This window comes from Rhopilema esculentum, chromosome 18, assembly GCF_057945365.1.
Source record: "Rhopilema esculentum isolate cy_ngs chromosome 18, ASM5794536v1, whole genome shotgun sequence".
NCBI classification, from domain to species: domain Eukaryota; kingdom Metazoa; phylum Cnidaria; class Scyphozoa; order Rhizostomeae; family Rhizostomatidae; genus Rhopilema; species Rhopilema esculentum.
This window is the reverse complement of record NC_142832.1, coordinates 2,947,412-2,970,596: the sequence shown is the minus strand read 5'-3', so window position 1 is coordinate 2,970,596 and position 23,185 is coordinate 2,947,412. Positions and strand designations below refer to the sequence as shown.

At 35.6% G+C, this 23,185-nt stretch overlaps 2 protein-coding genes across 2 annotated transcripts in view; one reads left to right on the top strand and one right to left on the bottom strand.

The window, feature by feature from the left end:
* Window positions 1–5,518: 5,518 nt before the first annotated feature.
* Window positions 5,519–7,499, bottom strand: LOC135696684 (E3 ubiquitin-protein ligase SIAH1). The gene has a single exon (XM_065216169.2). The coding sequence runs from the start codon at window positions 7,269–7,271 to the stop codon at window positions 6,393–6,395; it is 879 nt and encodes a 292-aa protein (XP_065072241.1). The 5' UTR covers window positions 7,272–7,499; the 3' UTR covers window positions 5,519–6,392.
* Window positions 7,500–10,411: 2,912 nt separating this feature from the next.
* Window positions 10,412–23,185, top strand: part of LOC135696671 (transforming growth factor-beta receptor-associated protein 1) — a 47,242-nt gene continuing 34,468 nt past the window's right edge. The window contains exons 1-16 of the mRNA XM_065216144.2: window positions 10,412–10,579; window positions 11,784–11,836; window positions 12,408–12,501; window positions 12,903–12,966; window positions 13,287–13,321; window positions 14,004–14,039; window positions 15,414–15,470; window positions 16,238–16,342; window positions 16,917–16,988; window positions 17,440–17,502; window positions 18,169–18,332; window positions 19,064–19,103; window positions 19,495–19,590; window positions 20,512–20,604; window positions 21,223–21,327; window positions 22,080–22,173. Coding sequence (XP_065072216.2) covers window positions 10,505–10,579; window positions 11,784–11,836; window positions 12,408–12,501; window positions 12,903–12,966; window positions 13,287–13,321; window positions 14,004–14,039; window positions 15,414–15,470; window positions 16,238–16,342; window positions 16,917–16,988; window positions 17,440–17,502; window positions 18,169–18,332; window positions 19,064–19,103; window positions 19,495–19,590; window positions 20,512–20,604; window positions 21,223–21,327; window positions 22,080–22,173 — 1,246 coding nt within the window. The 5' untranslated portion in view covers window positions 10,412–10,504. The remainder of the gene's footprint in view (window positions 10,580–11,783; window positions 11,837–12,407; window positions 12,502–12,902; window positions 12,967–13,286; window positions 13,322–14,003; window positions 14,040–15,413; window positions 15,471–16,237; window positions 16,343–16,916; window positions 16,989–17,439; window positions 17,503–18,168; window positions 18,333–19,063; window positions 19,104–19,494; window positions 19,591–20,511; window positions 20,605–21,222; window positions 21,328–22,079; window positions 22,174–23,185) is intronic.

Sequence of the window (23,185 nt, the reverse complement as noted above, 5' to 3'; positions counted from 1 at the left end):
GTACGGCGTGTATATTTTTTATTTGTATTTTCTGACCTTGGCAACCGTGATCCTGGACGCAGGATTGCGAGGGGCGCCTACGAGAAATGGACATTCCGAATTAAAGCCCCGAAATGTCCCTCGTGGGTTTCTGGCTGATGAGTTGCTTTTTTATCATTTTCTGCCCACTTACAAGCTAATTGCTTAAAACATACAAGGGCACTTACTTTTATTCACATATTGGTTTTTTAGTTTTTACCTTCTATGCCTATAAAAGCAATTTTTTCAAAAGAAGGGCACTTTTCCTCCTTTGAGAAAAAGGGCAGGGGACTGGACCCCCAGGACCCCCTGTAATTGCGCGTCTGAGCCCACAAGGGAGTGGCTGGAACGGGACTAGCAGGCTTGCCCCTAAATTTTTTACGGCCACGCCCTTTGAAACACCGGAAACCACTCCTTTCAGATAGTATTTGCTTTTTTCTGTCCTTATGCATAAACATAATGACTTAAAGAAGGTTTCAATTAACATAAATATACAAAACAGAGTTAGATAAAATACAAATTTATCGTTGACCACCCAAGAAAAAGCACCATCAAAAAGAACAAAAACATGTTCCCAGAAGAACTGCTACTAATGCATTCGTTAGCGTTAACTTTCAAAACATTTCCTGTGCACCTCTTCCGTATAGAAAAAGAAAATTGAGACTCTTCCCTTTCACAACTTACAACCGCAGCCACTTTCTTCCCTTGCCAGCAGTTGTGCGGCATCTAACATAGTGTTTACAGACTTTTCGTGCCGCACAAATACGTGAGAGCTTGAATTTTGATTGGCGAGATTTGGTAAAAAATTTGCATAACAAAGAGCCCTGCATATTTGTGCGGCACGGGCGACATGCTTAAAAATCATACTGTTAACGGTCTGGTCTTTGAATTTCTTCTATAATGAATTAGATCGTAGCATTGTGTGTGAGATCGACCAAGTTCGGTCCTGTGTTTATTGTGTAAAGAGAGCAAAATGTATTTTCTGTAAGGAGGGAAATAAAATATTGTGTTTTCAATGACTGAAGACTAAAACTAAATTCTGAAAATCTGACGCTTTTCCGTGCGACCTGTGCGACACCCTAAACGTTGCCAAGGACACTGAGGTAAACACGAAAAGTTTTCGTGCCCAGTGCCCTTCCTGGGTTGATTACAAATACAAAATAACTTGTTTTATAAAATGTAATACACTTGTACATGAACAATATTAAGATTTAAATTTTTACGTGATTTGAACTGTTTAGTATAAGAAACAGTAACAGAACAAATAAGAAAAGGGAGTAAAATTAGAAATGAAAAAGAAAGAAAAAAACAACTAGAAACTAACACGGTAGAAAAGATAGGGGAGGGAACACTGCAGTTAGTTTCAAAAATGGTTTGCATTGGAGGGGGTTAAGCTTAATATTCACGTAAGCTTAATAAGGGGGAATTGTTGGGTCCCTATGGCGACCAGCATCCGTTGGGGAGGGGCGAGCATTGAAAATAAATCTTTCTATGTGGTTATGAAAGATCTAAAAAACTCCGACTGTCTAATTCACAGTCTCTTTCATTACAGTAGGCTATGAAAAAACTTTAAAATGATTAGTCATATCAGCTCCAACGTCAAATCAAAATATTTGGAACAATTAACACATCAATTTACAGCAGAACCCCATAAGCGTTCTACCCTCTTTATAAAAGGCGGACAAATTGCTGCCTTGACTCCGAATACTTTGGGCAACCATATTTACAGACGTGCCACAAGGCTCTGTGTAAGGTGCATTGTTTTTCGTTTTCCCATAAATGATATTCTTGATTGCAGAAATGACCTTGAAGATACTTTGAAACTCAAATATAGTATCTTGCTTGAATAACCTGTCAATATAAATATTGCACACAGGGGCAATTAACACTTTGGTGGAAGTGCTCATACTCTTCCTAGCGCAAATAAAAACTGTATCAAGTTATACATCAGCGACAAATTATCGTTTAAATAGTAACCAGTGTAGTACAACGCCAGATAACAACGCACAGAAGTGAACATAAGTTATTGAACTGGCCTCAAACGTTGTAATATGGGGAATTTGCATACGTGGACTTTGTATATCAGCTATGTGTTTGTGAATAACTGTATACGAAATGGGGTAAACGTTGTTTTGTCTTCGCTTTGAGAAGGAAATTTGCTTTCAAGAGGCTATAAAATGCTATAAATTGTTACTATTTACGTTTGGTTATTCGCAATCATTATTGTAGTAGCATAAAGTTTGATTTATGTTATAATTTATCATGGACTTAAATCATGTATTGCAGAATTTGGCATGCTAGGGCAGGGGCTCTTCTTATGCGAGGTTTTTATGATCCCTGTATGATGGAAACTAAAGGTGCAAGACATTTATATGGATGAGTAAAGGCTTCTTTGATTAGAGTGAGTGAACGAACCAATACGTGTTCTTCACGATAATAAATCAATACCCATTGTGTAAGTTGTTGATGTACAGAGCTGCTGCGTTCGACGAACAAGTCTTGAACTGTGTCCTAAGAACTATGAATGTGTGAATGAAGAAAAGGTCACTGTAGCAGGCTGCTCGACGGGCTCCAAGGAGTTCTTGCGGCAAAAAGTGTATACAGCTTGCTTGAAATCATTTTCAATAAACAGTTTTTTTCTGACTTTCAAATTTCAATGCAGGATTAGGGATACTTTTCATTCCAAAGACAGTGTTAATAAAAATGGTAATATAGAAAACCTTTATTATTCCTCAACAATTGATGACCCGGAACTATTCTACTTTGAATTATCCAACACTTCCATTGAAAACGGTTATCATTTTGGTATGGCTCTTTTGGCCCAGGAGATAAGAATACTTTTAAGATTAGAACTCCAGCATTGTTTTTTGGATCCGTTGCGTCAACTTTTACATCCCAGCATTTCTGGACACAAAATAATTTGACATCCTAATTTTGACATAATATTGACAGAACACAATTCTCTCTCAATTTTGCAACAATTTTTATCGCAAATTTTAAAGCAGAAAACATTTTGCAATTTCATTAAAACACGTGCCTCCAAATTGGTCAAAATTTTAGAACAAATTAAGAACAAGCTGAGGCTGAGCTACTGTAAAATACAATTTTGAACAGCGCTTTATCTCAAAAACGAGGATTTTTAGCCATGTGTGGGTGCTTTTTGGCTTTTTTACGGTAAAGATTCAAATTTTCGGCAAATGAAGATCGTCTCACTCACTCTGTTGGCAAATGAGGCCTGAACATCTCCCTAAAGCAAAAACCTAGCAATGGCACTGCTCACATCGTCTCAATTTAAGAACAAATTAAAAACAATCCAGCCTCGGATTTTCGAAAAAATTTAAGAACGGTCAGCTTGAGCTGAATTTACAGGTTCGTATAAAAAGAAAAGAGTGTAAGAGACAACCTTCCGAGCTTAATTTTACTCAGGGGCTGAAAATATCATCCAAGATTGCCTCAGGTGACAAATTAGGTTCGAAATTGAATTTTGCATTTTGGTGCGAAGTAAAAAGCACAACTTCATCCCTGCTTAGTGTTTAATGCTTTGAAGATTATGAAAACACGAATCATGTTCATTGGCTAAGACTATGTTTTTGTCTTCCTGCCTCGTGCATTTTAACTGAGGATTTTTCTATATTTACCAAGCTCTTTGTTACATTATATACATGATGAAAACGGACAATGTTTTCACTTGTTAATAGTTTTAATCAGGATTGTGTGTTTCTTCCCTTTACAAAATTGTTTCGTTTCATACGATTTCAATCCATATGTAACGACAAGTGAAACAAATTAAAATCAATGTCCAACATGCAACTCTTAGAGAAGTGTCACCTGTACTTGCCGCAGGGCCAACATCACCAGGGGGACCGGAGGATCCATGCCCCCCACTTTTTATGAAGCATATAGCTTTAAACCTGCAGTAAAAGAGAAAAAAGCCTTGGCTAATTTCCTACGCTTCTTGTTTGCTAAAAGTTTCTTATCTTTATATTAGCGTATCTTAAATAGTGAAAATTTTAACATATCAATGTTAGTAGAAACTTGTCGGGGGTCGGAAAGGGGTTTCAACATATAATCTTTTTGCAGAAACTTTTTAAATCCTGGTGACCTTTTCTGGCGAATGTTGAACTTGATTAAGGAGGTTTGCTTTTCTTGTGTCTGAAATTCTATTTCATGCCAACCACCCAATCGCATTGACATATTTCCAAGAGATTTTGAAGTTTTAGGTTTCTTTAAAATTTTTTATTAATTTTTTGCACGGAAGACTGAAATTTCTACACTTTTTTCTTATTGTCCAGTAACAATTTCTTATAGCAAGTTACTCAGTGCAATTTCAAACACAGTCTTGCAGGACTAACTTCCCCTCGCATTCTGAATTATAAGAAATAAACCCCTTAGAGCGAAATTTATAAATGTGTGCCACAGGCTACGCAAAGATACAGAGAGATAGCAAGATTCTTCAGTTCAATTTTTAGAGAAAGAATCGTTTTAAATGTATCTACTTTGAAATCAGAAGCAACTCGTTTTTCTTCTAGTACAATTCAAGGACTTTGGAAGGTTACTGATTTGCACAAGATGAGAAAAAGGAGATCATCTTAATCACGACAACAAAGGGGATTCATTATAAATGAAACATTAATAATAATAGAACTAATGAGAAAAATGAGCTATAAATCAGTTTATGGTGCAAAGCAAAGAAAGGATAAATACAGTAAAACATATGAGAATATGAACATTTAAAAGGGCAAACTGAATGAATTGCTGAAATCAGGGCCTTTTTTAGCATACTAACTAGGGGGCAATTGCCCTTGCAGTTCCAATGACTTTCTATTGTTCTAAACAATAGACCATTGTCCTTCTCCTAAAATAAACAAAGGCAGCTTATTTCCCTTGGAATAGGCTATGGCTGAAAGGTGGAATATCCTATAGGATGGTTTTAACAGGAATGTTTAAAAAGGAAAGGTTTCTTACTCTACTAAAAAAAATCCAATTACCTGGTATTCAAAGACTCATTGCTAACAATGGGCCTTTGCGAGGGTGGCGATGATCCAAACAATGGCAGTAAACTTCTACGGATTAACCAAAATTGATTTCAGACTGTCTAAAAATGCATTATGGGATGCTTATGTAGTGCAATGGCTCATTGTTAGCAATGAGTCTTTAAGGTTGACCCTATTAATCTTTAGAGATATTTAATTAGCATTCTAATTTGATAGTACCTAACTTGAAATTTAGAAAAACTCTGGTTTTGTTGGTCTGTCATAAATGCAGTGTTGCACACATTGCTTGATGTTAAGCATGGAACTTGGAGTTGCAACTTAAAATCATTCTGTTCTATAAATCATAAGATGTAACTTGGTGGTTAAATACAAAATCTCATTGACATCACAAATAAAAATATAGACAGTCTGTTGTGACAAAATTGCAAAAATTTCAATAAAGAGAAAAGAACAAAAAAAGGTGCAAGTGATTCCAAATAGAACCTGATCCAAAAATTTATACTCAATAAACCAATGGAAATGTCATTATTGAATTCTAAATCCCTCAATAGCATGCTACAAGATTTAAAATTCTATTTCTTTTATAAACATGAAACTACTACCAACATAGAGGTATACTTTGACAAACAATGTGAAAAGCTAAATTTTAACAATGTCCTAATGCTCAATTTTTGTAAAATAAATTATGAAAAGCTTATGTCATATTATGAGTTGAAAATATCTGCAAACCAAACCAAAAAGTGAGCATAATTCAAAAAGGTATAAATTGAGAATTACTATTAATGATGATTCTAGGCATTTGCAGATGTAAAGAATGGAACTTGTTGGCTATTACCAGAAATATTCATCTATCTACACTGCAGATTGATGCCAGGCTGAACCATAAAAGAGACCACTTTGCAATAGTTTTCTGGTAACTGATTTATAAAAAAATGACTTTTCAAGTCTGAAAAAGATGATTTGGTATGGCTTCTATGATGAACATATTGAAACATTGATTGAAAAACTTGTACCAAATGAGGAACAGCACTCCAGCACAGAACAAGACAATACTTCAAAATATGAATTCAAATTGTGTTAAATACATGGAAATATCAATTTCTGTTTTGTTTCTTGGAAGTTCAAATAACTTTGAAGTTCCAAATAAAGCTTAAAGTGAGTAACAGTTAACTGCAATGAAACCACTTTTGATAGGAAGCTCGGTAAAAACATTCTCTACATAGTTAAAGAAAGGAGTGACTTAATTCTTTTCCATGCGAGTCTACAAAAGCCTCTATACTAATTTGCAAACCCAAGCAATCCTAAAAATACTTGTTTTTATTTCATGAAAACATTACTTCTCCTATCTATAATGTGGAAAAAAATCCACAAAGTATTAATCTAACACATTGATATGGTAACATTTATTCCCAGATTTCCATTATCAGCAAAAAGCTGTGCAATGCTGGTGTCAAACACCAAACAATCACTGTTCAAAATAGCTGACTGGATCCCATCATGTATGCTTCTTGGCGTTGCTTCCCATGCTAAGCGTCGCCTGTGGCCATTTAACTCAAGTCTATATGCAAAGTTTTCTGCCTGTTTACGTGATCCTATTAATTGTACAACAGCGAAAAACTGTTGATGTCCTTCATATTTCTCTTGTTTCTCTAATACAAGCATGAAGTTGTGACCAAAACAAGATTGCATCATAACCCAGTCAACTGCTCCTGGTAAGTTTATATCTGTAGCTAGAAAAACAATATCTTCTCCTTGTAAAGTTGTAATAGATTTATGTGCATGCATTAGGTGCGGCATCACAGAGTCTAAAGAACCCTGCCATTTACAGGAGGCCCCAGGGCAAGGACAAGTGTATGGTCTAAATTCACAAGATTCTTCATGGTCCGTTTTTTGAGTATGCTGTAATGTTACCGAACAGCCAGATGAATTATATTTACATGGAAACAAAACTGTATTTGCCACTTTTTCCATAGCTAGGTTCCGAATGCTTCCGAGAGGCCCACGACATGTTGGACAAATTGTTAATTTAGGCCTACAGTTTGAGCAAACGAGATGGCCACTACTGCATTGAAAAATTGGTGGAAGAACGTAATCAAAACAAACTGGACATTCAAAAAGGCTGGCTAAGTCGTTATTTGTAGGTGTGCTTGCAGAAATGCTTGCTGTAGCTGTAGGGGAAGTGAGACTTCTGTTGGCCTGCATAATTGTTGCGTTACCACTCTTCTGTGAGTTCATAATGACGGATGGAGGTCGACTCATCTTCCTTACCTGTCTTTCAAAATGGAAGTTAATTAAAGACGAAGCTTAATGTAAGCTGGTCCTATCGTACATCAGTTCATCTTGGACGTGCGTCGTTGACATTCGGACAATTTTGTTACGTTGTAAACCCAAAAGAAAGATGGAAAATGTCCGTAAATACACCCATCTCTCGCTCGCCAACCTTCACAACAACCGAATTTGTTTGTCTTTGAATGGGAATGAAAGTGCATTTTTTAATGCGCACTCATATTTGGTATATCAAAGCCGCTGACTATCGGAAACGCATCGCACTCCTCCGCACCATTACCGATAGACAGCACAGCGTTATTACTGCTATCTACTGTATGACTTCTGTCCTTTATTCGCAGTAGGAAAAATACGCCAATAGTTGAAAGCAAATACAAGCCTACTATATTAAAATACCTATAAAGTAGATAAAGATAAAGTAAATGCATCCAGTATTATGAACAAATTCCTATAAAAAATATCAATATTTAAAGCATTTTTCGGACTAGTCAACCGCATCATGAGATTGCATTAATTTCCATTCCATTGCTTTATGGTCTAAAATTCTCTTAAAACAGGGGCGTCGTGGCTGGGGGGCATATAGTGATTTCTACCATATAGTGATTTGCTCCTTGGGTATTGTCAGATAAAATCCGAATCTTCAAGGGCCAAATTTGGTTATAGAAATTGGTCAATATTGGTCATAAATTATATCCAAATTTGATATTGAAGACCGAGACACTGTTAATCTGAAAATTAGGAAGATCATGGCAATCTGAATAATGGTTCAGAAATGGAGAGCTGTTGAACTTTTTAGCAAAAATCGAGCCTATTAATGGAAAGTTACCATCTTTGAGTCAGTATTAAGCTTTGCTTTCAAAACAGTAAACGCCAGTACACAAAGATGATCAGCTGTGCATTCTCACACTTTTCAGACGATGGGATTCTGTAATGACGCAGCTGATGGTGACGAAAATTTGCTACACCTGCCACCATAGACGTACATAGGAACAGGTTAGGGTTTCGGGTGGGGGTCTCGTCCATAGTAAATGTACCTGGGGAGGTGCTGCAAGCAAGGGTATAAATTTGTTGATGTCTAGTAATAACGACAATTCAAAGTGTAGACCAGAGCAACCAAGGAAGATAAATGGTCTAAAAATAGCGTTTCTAAATATAGGCTCCCTCAGAAAACATAGACATGAGCTTAGCGAGACGCGGCTTGACACTGAAGTTAGCATTAGTGGTTACAACATCTTTAGAAATGACCGTGATGTTAATGGTGGAGGTGTTGCAAGTTTGTTAATTTATGTCAAGGCAAGTTTACCTGAACCAACAGTGAGAATTAAAAGTGAAAATTTGGGATTAATCTCGCTTGAAATTGCACCTAAGCATGCAAAACCTTTTCTCATTGTTTGTTGGTATAGACCCCCAACAGCAGAAGATGCTGCATTCAAAAACCTTTGGAAAGTTTTGAAAAACTTAGTTAGAGACAGCAAAGAAATTATTTATATAGGGGAAACAAACTGCGATCTCAGAAATAACCAAAGCTCAAACGCAAAAAAAATTGACGGCAATTTACTCGGAGTACCAGCTTGAACAACTGATTAAATGCTACACTCGAGTAGCTGTAACAACGAATAAGCGCTAATAGACCATTTCTCAACAACTAACTCAAAATATATATTGAAGGCAGACGTTCTAGAGTTAGGGATGGTTGACCACTATCTCGTGTACGGAATAAGAAAAGTGAATGCCTGGTGAGTCAAAAATAAAAAACCAAAAGTTTTGGAGATTCGCTGTCTGAGCAGTTATGCCAGGGCATTGTTTCACAAATTTTGAGCTTAGATATAGAGGGGAAAAAATTTACAAAAGAAAAAGATATTGCTGAAGCACTTAATCATCACTTTACCTCCATAGGACCGTAACTTGCTATCAAGTTAGAGCCTAGGCCTGATGACGATTCTCTCAAGCATATCAATGTTCAGCAAAACAAAATGATATTTGTACATATCGATGAAACATATGTGCTAAATGCCATCAAATAATTAAAAAATGGTAAGGCACCGGACCCGAACAAGATCTCCAGTACGCTAATTAAAGATGCCACAGACTTCATTTTGAAACCACTAACCATGATTTTCAACTCGTCTTTAAAGTATGGTGCTTTCCCAGATATCTGGAAATTAGCAAAAGTCACACCGATTTTCAAATCAGGCTCAAAAAGGGATGGAAACAATTATAGACCTATCTCTGTCATCTCAGTTTTCTCTCGACTGTTGGAAAAAATAGTTCACGATCAGCTTGTTAAATATCTCATAGCGAACAAAGTATTGACCCCAAATCAATCTGCTTTTCGAAAACTGTATTCTACTATAACATCCTTGATAAATGGTTCTGACTATTGGTATGGCAACATGGACAAAAAACAGCTCAACTTGACCATATTTCTGGATTTGAAAAAGGCATTTGATACCATAGATCATGCAATACTGATAAAAAAGTTAAATGCACTCGGTATGAGGGGAATCTCGGGAGCATGGTTCACATCCTTCTTAAGTAATAGAAAACAATTCTGCTCAGTTAATGGACAACAGTCGGGGGCTAAATTGGTAGCATGTGGTATACCTCACGGATCATGCTTGAAACCACTCCTGTTTATCATCTACCTAAATGACTTTGAAAAAGTGCTTAGAAATCTCTAAGGCTAGTATGTATGCAGATGACACACATTTTACATTAACATCTAGTAACATTGAGGATCTACTTACAAATGCCCACAAAGAACTAAGAAACATCTCGGAATGGATGCGGTTAAACAAACTATAAGCACAAACCCGAAAAAACCGAATACATGATTATTGGCCATCCACGGAGGACAAATAAAGTTGAAATCTCAAAACCACTGCCCCTCAATGATTCAGAAATAAAGCGAGTTGCGAAGACCAAATCATTAGGGCTTATGGTGGACAAAGGGCTAAACTGGGATGACCAGTTCAGCAAAGCGAAAGGAAAGATTAAAGGCGGTCTGGAGAATCCTAGCGAAAATTTAGCCAAGAACCCCCCTGCCATCAGAGCCTCTCTGTCACCTTGGGAAGGAGCTTTTGGTGGACGGTGCAATGCAACTCAATGTCTTTCTTGCCAAGTGCCTTGTCTAGATACGAAATTTCAAATGAATTAGCTCAAAAATTTAAGATTATTGTTTTAAAAGGGGAAAAAATTATCGAGGAATGAGTCTGAAGGCGTTTGACATTGTTCCTGTTCTCGATCGAGTGAGCCTTCCAAATGAGAAGAGCAAGTCTTTGGTATGTTGTGTGTCTAATGAGGATCTTGTAATCTTTTTGCAATTTTTCAATAATCAAACTTGGAAAAACATGCACTGACTCATCTTGCATGTGGATTTAATAACGCACTGTAGATGTCTCCAATCTGGTATGTTTTGGATGTTAAATTAGGTCGAGTATGATAGAATATGATTCTGTGCCTGTCATGATTGTCCATCAGCTGAGTATGGGTGCAAAACCAGGGTGGGATCCAATGTGAAGCTCAGGCCAGACATACGCCAATAAACAATAGAAAGACAATGGGAAATCGTTAGTCTACACCAGATATATCTGGCATAAGCTTCATGGATGCCACACTGGGTGCAAAAGCATGAGGTCCATGCAATGCTGCACGCCGAAATTTAGAGCAGATCTTTACTTTAGTTGACCTGATGCCTTTAAAAGGAGGTTTGCATGTCAAAATGTGTGCCTGATATTATGTTGCAAGCCAGACTGGAAACTTTGTCGCACGCCAGCGATTGCCCACACACTCAAATTTTCCATCCGTGCACTTTTGCATATTGGCCACGCAACCACTTTTTGAATATATTTCACATTGTTAACAATACAAATTTCTTAAAAGTGCTTGATTTCAGGCACGCAGTCAGGTGCATGAACTTGTCTGTGCAGGAAACAAAGTTCCAGTCTGGGTTGCAAGGGTGGGATCTTGTTGAAAACAGCCATACTCTACAGCCTGGAGGATGGTTTTGATAAACTAGTTATCCATAGACATGTCAAATTCATATTTAAAAGTATACAACTTAACACAAAAATTCAATAAAGCAATTTAGTTACCTTTTCACACGTGAAATCTCTATTGAAATGGCCTTGTTTTTTATTATTGGTCTCTGTTTTCAATTAAAATAGAGTCTTTATAACAAAACCATTTCAGGGAAGCACATTAAGTAAGAAGTACCATGTACTATGTACAACTTTTCTCATACAGTCATATCATCAAATATATAGAGAATAAGGTAGCACTTTACAATGCACTGAAGACTGTTTGTGTTAGAAAAGTGTTTGCTTTTTGAATGGTTTGAGCTAAAAATACATTTAGAGGGATGCAAGGATTTTGAGGAATTAAGCCATGCATATTTCTTAATTTGATTTAAACTTTGCCAAATTATTTTTGAGTGACAGTCTTGTGTATCTCGTGTGATTTTATTTTACTTTCTGATTTTCATAGATAACATGTATAGATTGCTCATTGAAGAACTTGTATATTGGAACCTCAGATTGGTATGATACTTTGCTAAAATTGATTATTCACTAAAAACGAGTCAAGGATTTTACTTCACGCTCCTTCAAATTTCTATAATCGTTTCTTTTCTGAATTCCATCAACTATCAGCAAGCTTTTTGGTAAAAACATTTTAACAACGGTTTCAAAATACCCAGGTGGATGAGCTAATAAAGGCAATTGACTATTCAACATAAAGGAAGATTTCTAAATTCATGACAATTTTTGGACAAACTGCCACTTTTTAACAAACTGTTTGATGTGACATGAATAAGGAAGCAATGATGCTTCTCTTTCGTTCGCAACTTTACCTTTCCTTAAGGAATATTAGATTTATAGAAACTATCTTTTAGGTAACTTCTCTTCCTATCTCTAGAAGAAAAGACCATGTTTTTGCAAGCACAGCCAATAGCCAATGCTAGGTACTAGGTAAGGGTGTTGGCATGGCAGGAGATGATTTCCCACATTTCTAAAATCTAACAAAGATGTCTATCAGAAGTAGTTTGCAGTAGTTTGTATGTTATTTTTCTACATTGAGGCTCTCTGAAAATAATTGACTTCTCTGTTCTAGTTTTGTTGTCCATTATATTGTTGAAAAAGAAAATTCTGCTGGGGGAAAGGTAGTTTATCAAACCACATTGCAGAGGTACAAACAAATTGGCTTGGTAAGTTTTTATTTTAGCCGATATAGTAAGGGTGAAGTCAAATGGTTCACAAGAAGCACAAATAATTTCTCCTTATGATTATGTTGATAATGTTATATTCTTTGTCGTGCATATAATGACAAGCTCATGCAATGCATTTTCTTGTACATTTTCTATATTCTATGACATATTCTATGTTTCTTTTACAAATAGCATTGATTGTTCCTTATTAAATAAATGATTATCACATAAGGATAAGGTAGAGTTGAGAATCAAATGTTTGGAGACTTATTTCTGGATGTCAAATGAGGACTTTGAAATTTTGTTTGAGATTATTTTGTAAATTGTTTTACATTTACATTTGCAGATAATAGATTGAGCTGTTAAGAAAAGTTTTTTTTTAAAAAAAAATTTATTTTTAGAAAAAGTCAATTCAGCAGATTCTAACATGCCCTGCTGCCTCCAAACTACTTGTGCTTTGTGATGGTGAGTGTTCAACTTTACTTTTTTATCCCTGCTATTCATCTGTATAGTTCTTTTACCAGAACATGTTGAATTGTTTGATAACTTAGTTAAAGGTTTTTATTTATCAGAATATTTTATTTATCTTATGTCTATTTGCATAATTTACCTAGTCATCTTCAGCACAGATTTTTTATTTTTTCATTCATGTGTGTGACAGAAATGTATCAAATTGTTTTTTCTCCACTCTTGCAACTTAGCCAGGTTATACCTTGTTTCTTAATTTTTTTCAAACAGAATTTACCTGCATTCTCAATTATATTTTGTATATTTATCCATTGCAGGAAATCTTTTCATGTTGACAATGATGGGGCTTGAGGTATGATTTCCTTTTAATTTTTTGTGAGTTTAAGAAAGAAGAGGCACCTGATTTCCTGAAAAATTGGTTACGTCTCCAATAAGAGACTAACAATATTACTATTATAAAAGGAGGGCCTGACAAAAAATTTACTTAAAATAAAAGCATGAAGTAAAATCAGTTATTGGCATTAACAAAGGAGCTCAACCTCCCTTAGCCCTCTGACTCTATACCCCTTGCTAACAGGTTCGTCAGTAATACAATCAAATCCTTGTATAACAAAATATAAAGGCCTCAAACAGTAGAGACTCTCCTCGGATGAAGTTTGCTCTGATTCTGTACCACTAACACTTAGCATGTGCATGCTGTTTACTCAAATTCAAGTTTACAATTGGTGTATGACAGGATTAGGCTGCAAATAAAAGGGGTTTCAAAGGACAGGAAATTGAAAAATAAGTCAAATTTGACAGATTCATTGTATTTGAGTGGAAATCTTTTTTTTGGAAATATAAACCTGCAAAATGCTTGCTTGGAGGTAATTTCAATAAAAATGTCCTGCTAGAGTGGCCACTGATTTTTTGACTGACAAAGTTATTATAAGTGACAAAGTGGTTTTGAGATGTAGGCTAACTTGATGCATTTTACTAGCATTCTCTTTCCAACTGTTATTTTTATAAAACACTCTCTGAATGATCCTCTGCAGATGAAAGTTGAAGCCTCAAAAGAAATCATGAAAGGGGTAATGTTGAATTTATTTCATGCAAATCTTTCCTAGGAGAATCAAATGTTATATGGTTGCATAACAAGCTACACTACCAGGACATATGTATTGCAACACCTGCGAAGGCGGTTAATGGCGGATCATGCAATAACTTTTGTTGTTTTCTGATTAAGCTATTGTTTAGTCAGCCAATGGCGTGCAAATAAAACTGCAAATTCAATGAAGCATCAATTCAAATATTCTATTTTTATTTTTCAAAATTTTAAATCAGCAATTCAAATGACTTTCGATTAAAACAAACATTTTGTGGAGGTGCTTCTGGTTCTGATAAGTGCGGAAAATTGCTTTGGAACTGATGCACAAAATCTGTTGATGAAATGCGCTGGAATTCTGTTTCATTCTCAATAAACTCTCTACACCAGTTCTTGTTTGGACCTTAGAAAACTTTGTGGACCTCAAATCTGATCATTTTTATTGGCATTCGCTTATTTTAAGGCTAGGTCTTTGTGATGGCCGTTGAAGGACTTTGTGATGCAGATTGATCTTATAACTGTATAATTTCTTACATTAATATTGTAATTTTAAGTAATTCGAAGTCCTCAATAAATTTCAAAGAATTTGATTTCTGGTTTAGCATGATTTTGTTTATTTTTGAGGGGAATTTTTCAGTGTAAATTTTTAAGTTTGCAAAACTTCAAATTTTTTGGATGCCATTTGGATTAGGGTGTTGCAATACTTTTGTCCTGGTAGTGTACAAACAGCACACAGTGTGAAGGGCAGCATCACTTAAATCATGTCTTTTTTTATTCCTCTTTCTTTAAGCTTATATTTTATAAGGGATAACAGCGCTAGAAACATTAAACAGTTTATTGTGTCCCTCTGAAGTTCATAAAAGCGTTTATAAGTAGCAAAAATTTGTAGTCTGGCATTTCAATGAAATTTATCACTTTAAGATTTCATATAAGAATTTTTAGGATTTTCTTATTTTCTTTTTAATTTAATTCATTTTGCTATTACTTACAAAATTGCCAATTGCAAGGAAAAGTGAAGAGTAGGAGACATAATGTTAGACTTCTTGCGATGTATGACTTTAGCATTCGTCTGGATCTAGATTAAATCTGGTTTTTGTGGGATAAAATTTGTAAAACAAAAAGTAAGCATGGAAGTTGAAAATTGCAATAGATTTATAGTTTCCCTAGCTGTATTGGCAATATTTATGTAGCTGGTATCAATACAACATTCAAGATAGCTGCCAGCAGCCTAGTTTTGGTTAAAGCAATTCAAATACACACCTGTGTATGAACGATTTACACATGTTGCAGAAAAAGATTTTACTGTGCTCTGATTTCAATTTTGTGATGACAGTGAAATCTGATTATTTTTTTTATCCAGGCTACTGTGATGGCTAAAAACAACAGGCCAGTTGATATGAACCCTTTCTCTGTTGAAGTAAGTACCAAATTTTATCTTTTTGAGGAGGTCTTTTCAAAGCTCATCTCAGCTATAAGTTAAGAAACCAACACCAATTTCATCTGATTGGGGAGTAACATGCAGTGCTGGGTATTACCATAGGTGCCATGCCTTGATGGTTGAGAAAGCGAATTCCTATCAGTCCTTTTCCTCAAGGTGCATTTTAGGTGCAAACTGGTAAATATCAATCACCAGTGAAGGTGTGAAATCAATAAATGTATTCTTTGGTATTTTTGAAATCGTGGTGCTTCTTCCCAAATACTGTGATGTGAAATCCGAATATTTGAAATACCCTACTCGAATAAGGCTGAAATTTGGTCCACTCAACGAGCTTGAATTTGGAATTAATTTGATTCCCTAATTCTTATGTGTGTAAGTAAAGCCAATTTGTACTTTTATTGTACCATTTTTATGATTTTATCTGCCAAAATCATACGATTCCAGGGTTTAAATTAGGCCTGGGAAGTCGATGTATTGTATTCCTAATCAGCAGTTCTTGATTTAATGTAATATCATACAAACACGAGCTTTATACAGAAATGAAAAATACCCGGTAATAGTAAGCCATCATCTCGAAGTTGCACCTTAGTAGTAACAAGTTGATAATCTCAGTTTTGATAATCCGTAGCCTCATTAACTGTCATCGTACAAGATGTATTTGTGTTATTATTCACGTCTTTGATAAACCCATCATCTTAAGCAGCAGCACCAATAAAAATTTCAACCATTATGTCGATTTTTCGTAGGTATGCATCGGTACTCGGAAAAGATCCATACAAATTTGGTCCGTTGATCGAGACAAGATAACAGTCATTAAGGAAATACATGTCAACGAGATACCGTACTTGTTGGTAGGTTAATGTCGCTGTTCTTGGTATTATAATGGTCAAAGGCAAAGTAGCTGATGAGGCTGCCAACTCTCTCAAAAAAGCGTCAGGGGTGCAGCGGGGAGTGCTAGATACGTACCTTTACCTTAGCGTAATTGACACCATTCTTACTGGAAGGGGTAAGGTAGAAATGAATCTCGAAAATACTCCTAAAAAATTGTGCTTAAATTCAGTAGTCGTTACTGACAAAGTAATCAGTTTGCTTGGAGTGATAATAAACCATTCACAAAACCCTCAATTCCACCTTCAGGATGCTCCCTCCAGTGCTGTCCTTTAAACCTAGAGGCTCGTTATCCAAAGCAGCATTTTTGTTTAGCCACTAGTTTGTTTTTTGTTTGCTTTTGTTGGATCAACAGGTTTAGAATAAATTGATTTGACAAAGTAACAATTCTGAATAGAGAGAAGAATGCTAGATTTGTGATAATGCTAGGAGATGATGCGATGTATTCTTTTTTATAGATTCATCCTTTCTGGGGGTTTGTTTTTCTCTATTCATTATAAGAGGGCTTAGTCATAACTGAACCCTTATTTTCTTTAGGCAATCGATGGTCAGACCATTTGCACAGCCCTTGGAAACCAATATTTCCTTGTTAATTTTTCAACTGGTAAGGTGAGTGGACAATAAAGAATATTCATACATACTGTTAATTTTTCATTACTTGAACTTGAAAGAAAACTTAATTCAAAATAATAGCCATGGATTTGATTTTTGTTTTTAAAATATAGTGATTGGTCGATTTATTATTCGTTATCGTGGATATTTAGTTTTTGATACGAGTTTCTTTCAAATTTGTATGAACGACACATGTTTTAATTTTTTACTGGTCGTTTTTTCATAAATTTAACACTGAACCTTAAGCTTTAAGAAGCACAGCGTTTATCGGCAAATACAGTAAGATTTTGAGAGAAAATGGCTCACTGTACAAAAGCAAAGAAAGGTTTATTTGCCATTTTCTTTAATCTTATCGCATTAAACCAGAAATCTGGAGTTGTAACTTAAGACCGCCCTGTTTTGTACACCAAAGCATGTAATTTTTAATCTGTGGAATATTTATTTCTAGATTCAAGAGCTTTTTATGTACGAAGCACACAATACGAAGCCACTGGTTAAGGTCGTAGGAGAGGTATGTAAGGTTTCAATTTGGTATGCTAGGTGTCTAATGGTAGAAGACATGTATGTAGGGTGTCTAAAGTACACTTCAAAATTTTTTGTTCAAAGTTTCGTTTTATCCTCATACATTGTTTTCAGAGACAGCGTGAGTCTGTGTGTATGTGAAACGAAGATTTCCTTAACATTCTTGCAAATTTGTGAAAAGCTCTACCATCAACCCTTGCTCTACAATGAAGGTTTTGACTTAAAACTATCAGCAAGATACAAAATGCTAGAAGAGTGTTTAATAGCTTTAGGCAAACTAAATATAAAGGATAGAATTCAAAGTTTGGTATGCAAAGATTTTTCACGTCGAGAAGTCCTTTACAGAAACTTAAGTAAAATAACTTAATTCGACAAATTATGCTTGCATTGTCTTGATGAATGTTGACAAAGACTGAAAGAATCTTTTTACTTGCTGTTAAGATCGATTTTGTCACTTTTTGGTCCTTTTAGGATGCCGCTGTTAACTAGCTGTACACTCGATGATTTTAATGAAATCGAATAGAATGTATAGGACCACCACCTCCCGAATGATCAGTTGTAAAATCCGATCGAGTTTCTTTTCACATTTTATTACATTGAAGAAGCAAAATTATAAAACAATGTTAAAAATAAACTTATTTCTTGCTTCTCACAGGAAGAGTTTCTGTTGAGTGGACCAACTAATACGATGGGGATGATTGTCACTTCAGAAGGCCTATCGCAGCACCAACCGTTAAACTGGGCTGATGGACTTTCTGCAATTGCTTATTCCTATCCATATTCCTTGGTTCTTGGTAATAGTACCATAACAGTACACAGGTAAGAGAAATAATTATTTAGGTAGGTTTGAATATTTCCATTTGTCAACATCATTTAACCTTTTTTGTTATTGCATCTGACGACCAAAGTCTGACAAACTGAGCTTCAAAGGGTCCAAAAAATAAGAAACCCTAGAGCTGATCTCTCGAAACCTCAAGAAACTGCTCGAAATCCTTCTTTTAAAGATGAGATGGAAATGATTTCTTTGGAAGTTTAGGCACCTTCTCCCTGTTAAAATGACATAGATAATAAGAAGGAAGAGAACCTTCTGATTTATTAGGTTTTCTATTTCATTTACTCTCATGTCGCATTTATGTGCTTTTATAAAGTAGCTCTTTATCATTTGATATTTCAGAAACCTTTAGCTCTGAAATCAGCAAAAAATAAAGAAATTTTGTGCGCATTCTGAACTTTGTTTCTTATAAAGAATGAGTGTACCTTTTTACCTTATGTTTACAAAAATTTTAGTAAATCTGTTTTTCATTTAGCAGAAAATTTTAGTTAAAGGCAAGCGACAGATGTTAAATAAACTTAAACTATCTGTCAATCAGTATTAGCCAATCATTGAGTGTGTGAGTGGAACCACAGTCATTGATTGGTCAATCTTTGATTGTGGCTCGAGCCCCTTTAGAATCTGTCCATTGCCTTTAAGCATTAGAAAATGCCAAAAAGGTTTTTTTCGCAATTCAATGATTGTTTATCAACGACTTGCAATTTCTTGCTGATTCTAGTATGCTGGATCAGAGGCAGAAACAAGCAATTGCTTTCCAGGTAATTCATTTGTTTCTTTGTTCATGCAATTAATATTTAGTGTGTAAGAAGGAAGAACCGCAGGATAGCTGTCCGCCGGATTCTGTGAATCTGGCAATGAGTAATAATACGAAAGATATTCAGGAACAAAGCAATACGACGACGATAATCCAATGTAACGAGATAAAATTTTCAAAATAAATTAAATTTAAGGAATACTAATATTTCGCCCCGGCATACAGGGCTTCATCAGAGTAAATGAGTAAGTAAATTAATACTTAACTGGTTATCAGCATATCTCTCCTTTTTTCGTTTCATTATTAAATTAATACAATTGTGCAACCTGATTGCTTATAGTTAAACGATAGAGAAGACTTGATGCCTTAATGTTGCTTCACTTTTCTTGGTTAAGGGTGGGATCTTCATTGGCGATTATGAGAACAACAACGTCTTTGTTTCTTCACTGAAAGCTATATACTACCTCGTTCCACTGCCGTTTGATAAACAGGTAAGTCTTCTATTGAGGCTGCACACTCCAAACTTGATACTGTTTAAGCACCTCTACGATTAACTCCCCCATCTTTTAAGTGCCCCTTCACTGAAGCGCCCAGTCCTAGAATGTAAACATTAAGAAGCACCCTCTCGAATAAGTGCCCTCATCTTTTAAGTGTCCCTTCATTAAAGCGCCCGGTCCTAAAATGAAAACATTAAGAAGCACCCTCTCGAATAAGTGCCCCCATCTTTTAAGTGCCCTTTCATTAAAGCGCCCGGTCCTAAAATGAAAACATTAAGAAGCACCCTCACGAATAAGTGCCCCCTCATTAAAGCGCCCGGTCCTAAAATGAAAATATTGGTAAACACTCTATCGAATAAGCGCCTTTTCTCTAGGTAAAAATATCATGAAAAAAATCCTCTTATTGATCGCGAAGTGGAAAATGTTACAATAAAAAGAGTAAAAAGAGAAACACAATTTTTACACCATGTGTTGTTACAACTTTTTATCCTATCATAATGTTCAGAGCGTTTATTATTTTTGTAAGAAATATATCAGACATTTTTTTAAGATAGCATTTTCTCGAGTTGAGTGTTGCGCCTGTAAAAATGAAATTGCAGAAAATAAATTAATGTCCTGGGCAGTACTGTTGTTCTGCTTATCCCATAATGTGATTTTTGATAGAATAGACTATATTGCAAAATTCTCGAATTATCCCAAGGCAGTCTGTACCCTGTTTTGTTAAATTTTATTTTCATTTGAGTAAATATCATGTTTGGTTTAAAGGAAAATATTACTAATTATGATGTATAATAAGCGATAGTAGCCTCTCAGATGTGACTTTGGATGGTTCAGAATTCATTGATGATATCAGCGTTTTACTGTAGGGATAGCAAAGTAAAGCACTTATAAAGTAAAAGCCATTTCCTTTCGCAGATACAAATGTTGCTAATTGAAAAGCGAGTTGAAGAGGCGATTGAATTAAGCAACGTGGCACACACCTTAAAACCATCTGAGTATAATGAAAAGGTAAAAAATCTAAAACTCATCATTCCCAAAATACATTATTCATCTGTCTTGTTTATGCATGCTCAAAGTGTCGAAACGTATTTAAGGTATTTAGTAAAAAATGTTGGCTTTTAAGTCTTTCTTCATTTATTCATTACATTTTTCTGGAATCTCCTTTCAATTTACTTCTTACTTTTTCAGTAATCACACAATAATGTTGGGACTTTGAGTGACATTTTCCCCAGCTTTATACAGGATTTGTTTTCCCGGTTTGCCTCTGATCAAAAAGACTCCCCGAACTTATACTCTATCTTGATTTTCTAAAAGGAGCAGGTCTATCGCTTTTGTGGGGTGCGTAGGGCATGACACCCCCCTTGAAAATTAATTCCATTGCAAAAATGAGGTTTTTGCCATCTAGGAGTAGTCGGTAAATTTCCAAACTTTTCGGCAAATACAGGATGGCTCGCCTACTTTGTCGGCAAATGAGACTTGGAACTCCCCCCCCCCCCCCCTTGAGCACAATAGCTAGCGACGAGCCTAAATGGAGATGGCTTCTTCACAAGTTTTTAGCTGGCATATATCACTTTACGGAAAGTTGAAGTATGGACTACCCCTCTCATCTTTTTTCTTTTGTCTTAGTTTCTGGCAGGCATTCAAGTCCAAGCTGGTTTCGTCTACTTTTCCCAAGGACATTTCAGTCAAGCTTCAGAATTATTTCTAGAGAGCACTGTCGACGTCCGTGAGGTATGTTCTGGCCTCAATTCCTCTTATGATCTTCATCGTGACCAAAACTGTACAAAGTGTCTATATATGTGTAATGATTAATGCTTGTATACTTTTCTATGAGTTAAGGACATCGTTTGCCCCATGTCATCTTGTGAAATGGCGCTAGGCTGCGTTAGTGGCGGTATCAACTGCTAGAGAGCGGGAGAGAAAGAAATGAGCGTAGCCATCAGAAAACTCTCTTGAAACAACGCCATTTTTATACAGGGTCGCCCCCTTTTGCAACATTGTAGTGGTGCATTCTACTTCAGATTTCACCTTCCCCTAGCCAATAAATTTTTATCCACTTTTAGTCTAATAGGGTAGGCCATGCTTAAAAAGAAGTTGAAGCGGTATTCATTCATCTTTGTCTTTAATTCTCTCAAGTTTGATTTTTTTACATTTCCCCAATATTTTCAAGCCAACCAATGTTTTCGCACTGCCCTAAATATATGGCTAGAAAAGGTGTTTACACGAATAGTTTATACATTGTGGTTTTTAATAGGCTGACTCGAGGCTTTCACTGATTTCCAGTTGATGCGGACCAAACTTTTATATGTCTGTTGGCTCTTTATTTTTGAAACAACTTAACTGACTACATTAATTGAAGAGTTCGAGGTCGAAGACACTGTAATGGCAGAATTTTTAGAATCAATTAGATTGGTAAATCTAGCTTGCATTAAATTTCCTAAAATTTCTTAAATGTTTGCTAATTTTCTGTCGAATCTCCCTAGGTCATTTGTCTTTATCCACTACTGATGCCATCGAACATTATATTCCAAGCTGCAAGACCAACTTTACACAATATCAAGGATTTGAATCAAGTTGGTGAGTTTCTCAACCTAAAGGAATTGTAAAATTTTCCATGTGCCGATTGTAATCATAATTTTTTCGATTTTAATGGGAGCAAATTATTGTTTCTGTCAATCGTCGTGTTTTAAATGTAGCGATTACAGTCGAGTGAAAGATTAAAATGTTAAACCACATAGATTTTCTTCGATATAACTGACTTTGTCACATTAACCACCTCTTTTTGATTAAGATTAAGCACATGCGTTCGGTTGAAGTCAATTCCTTCATAATCACCTCATATCAGGGATTTCAATCTGACATCTGAATTTCAGCGTTGGATCTAAACTCTGTCAGTTACGTCATGAAATAGAATATCTTTATAGGCAGTCTGTTCGTCTCATTTTAACATTAATTCGCCAGTTTCGGATAAAATTCCTGCATGTCAGTTTTCATATCTTACGACAGTATTATGAAGGAATCTTTACTTTTTGCAAACGTTTTGTCAACCGTTAAAGCACTAGTGCCTGAATGTAAATTAACGGTGTGGTTTTCACTTTCTCCTGCTTGAAACTGTTTTCTTCATATTTCATCGTCATCAGAAATATATTGAATATATTTATCTTGGTTGATAATTATAGTTCTCTCAGTTTTTCTTAACTTCGACGCATTTCATATTAACTGACCTGTTATTCCTGCGTTTCTAGAACACAAAGAATTCAAGTAGTAACACGCTGTGATCTTTTGATTACTTGTTGATCCAAAAACTATTTAGAATATCAAATGTCCTATCTGTTAGGCCTATTTTTATCAACAACGCCTGAATCTGGGTCATGAAAGCTAGAGCCTTCAAAAATATCAAGACTTCAGATTCTAGTTGTTACAGTTGTGATAAAACTTGCAGTGACAGTGAAGTTACTTTGCTTTGATCTTCAAAACTGTCTACGTATGTTATCGTCCAGATTTTCTTGGAACTTTAAAGTTTCTTGTATTCTGTTTCCTGAGTGCTGAAAGTATCTTCAAACCCATTCTTATCAAATAAATCTATGAC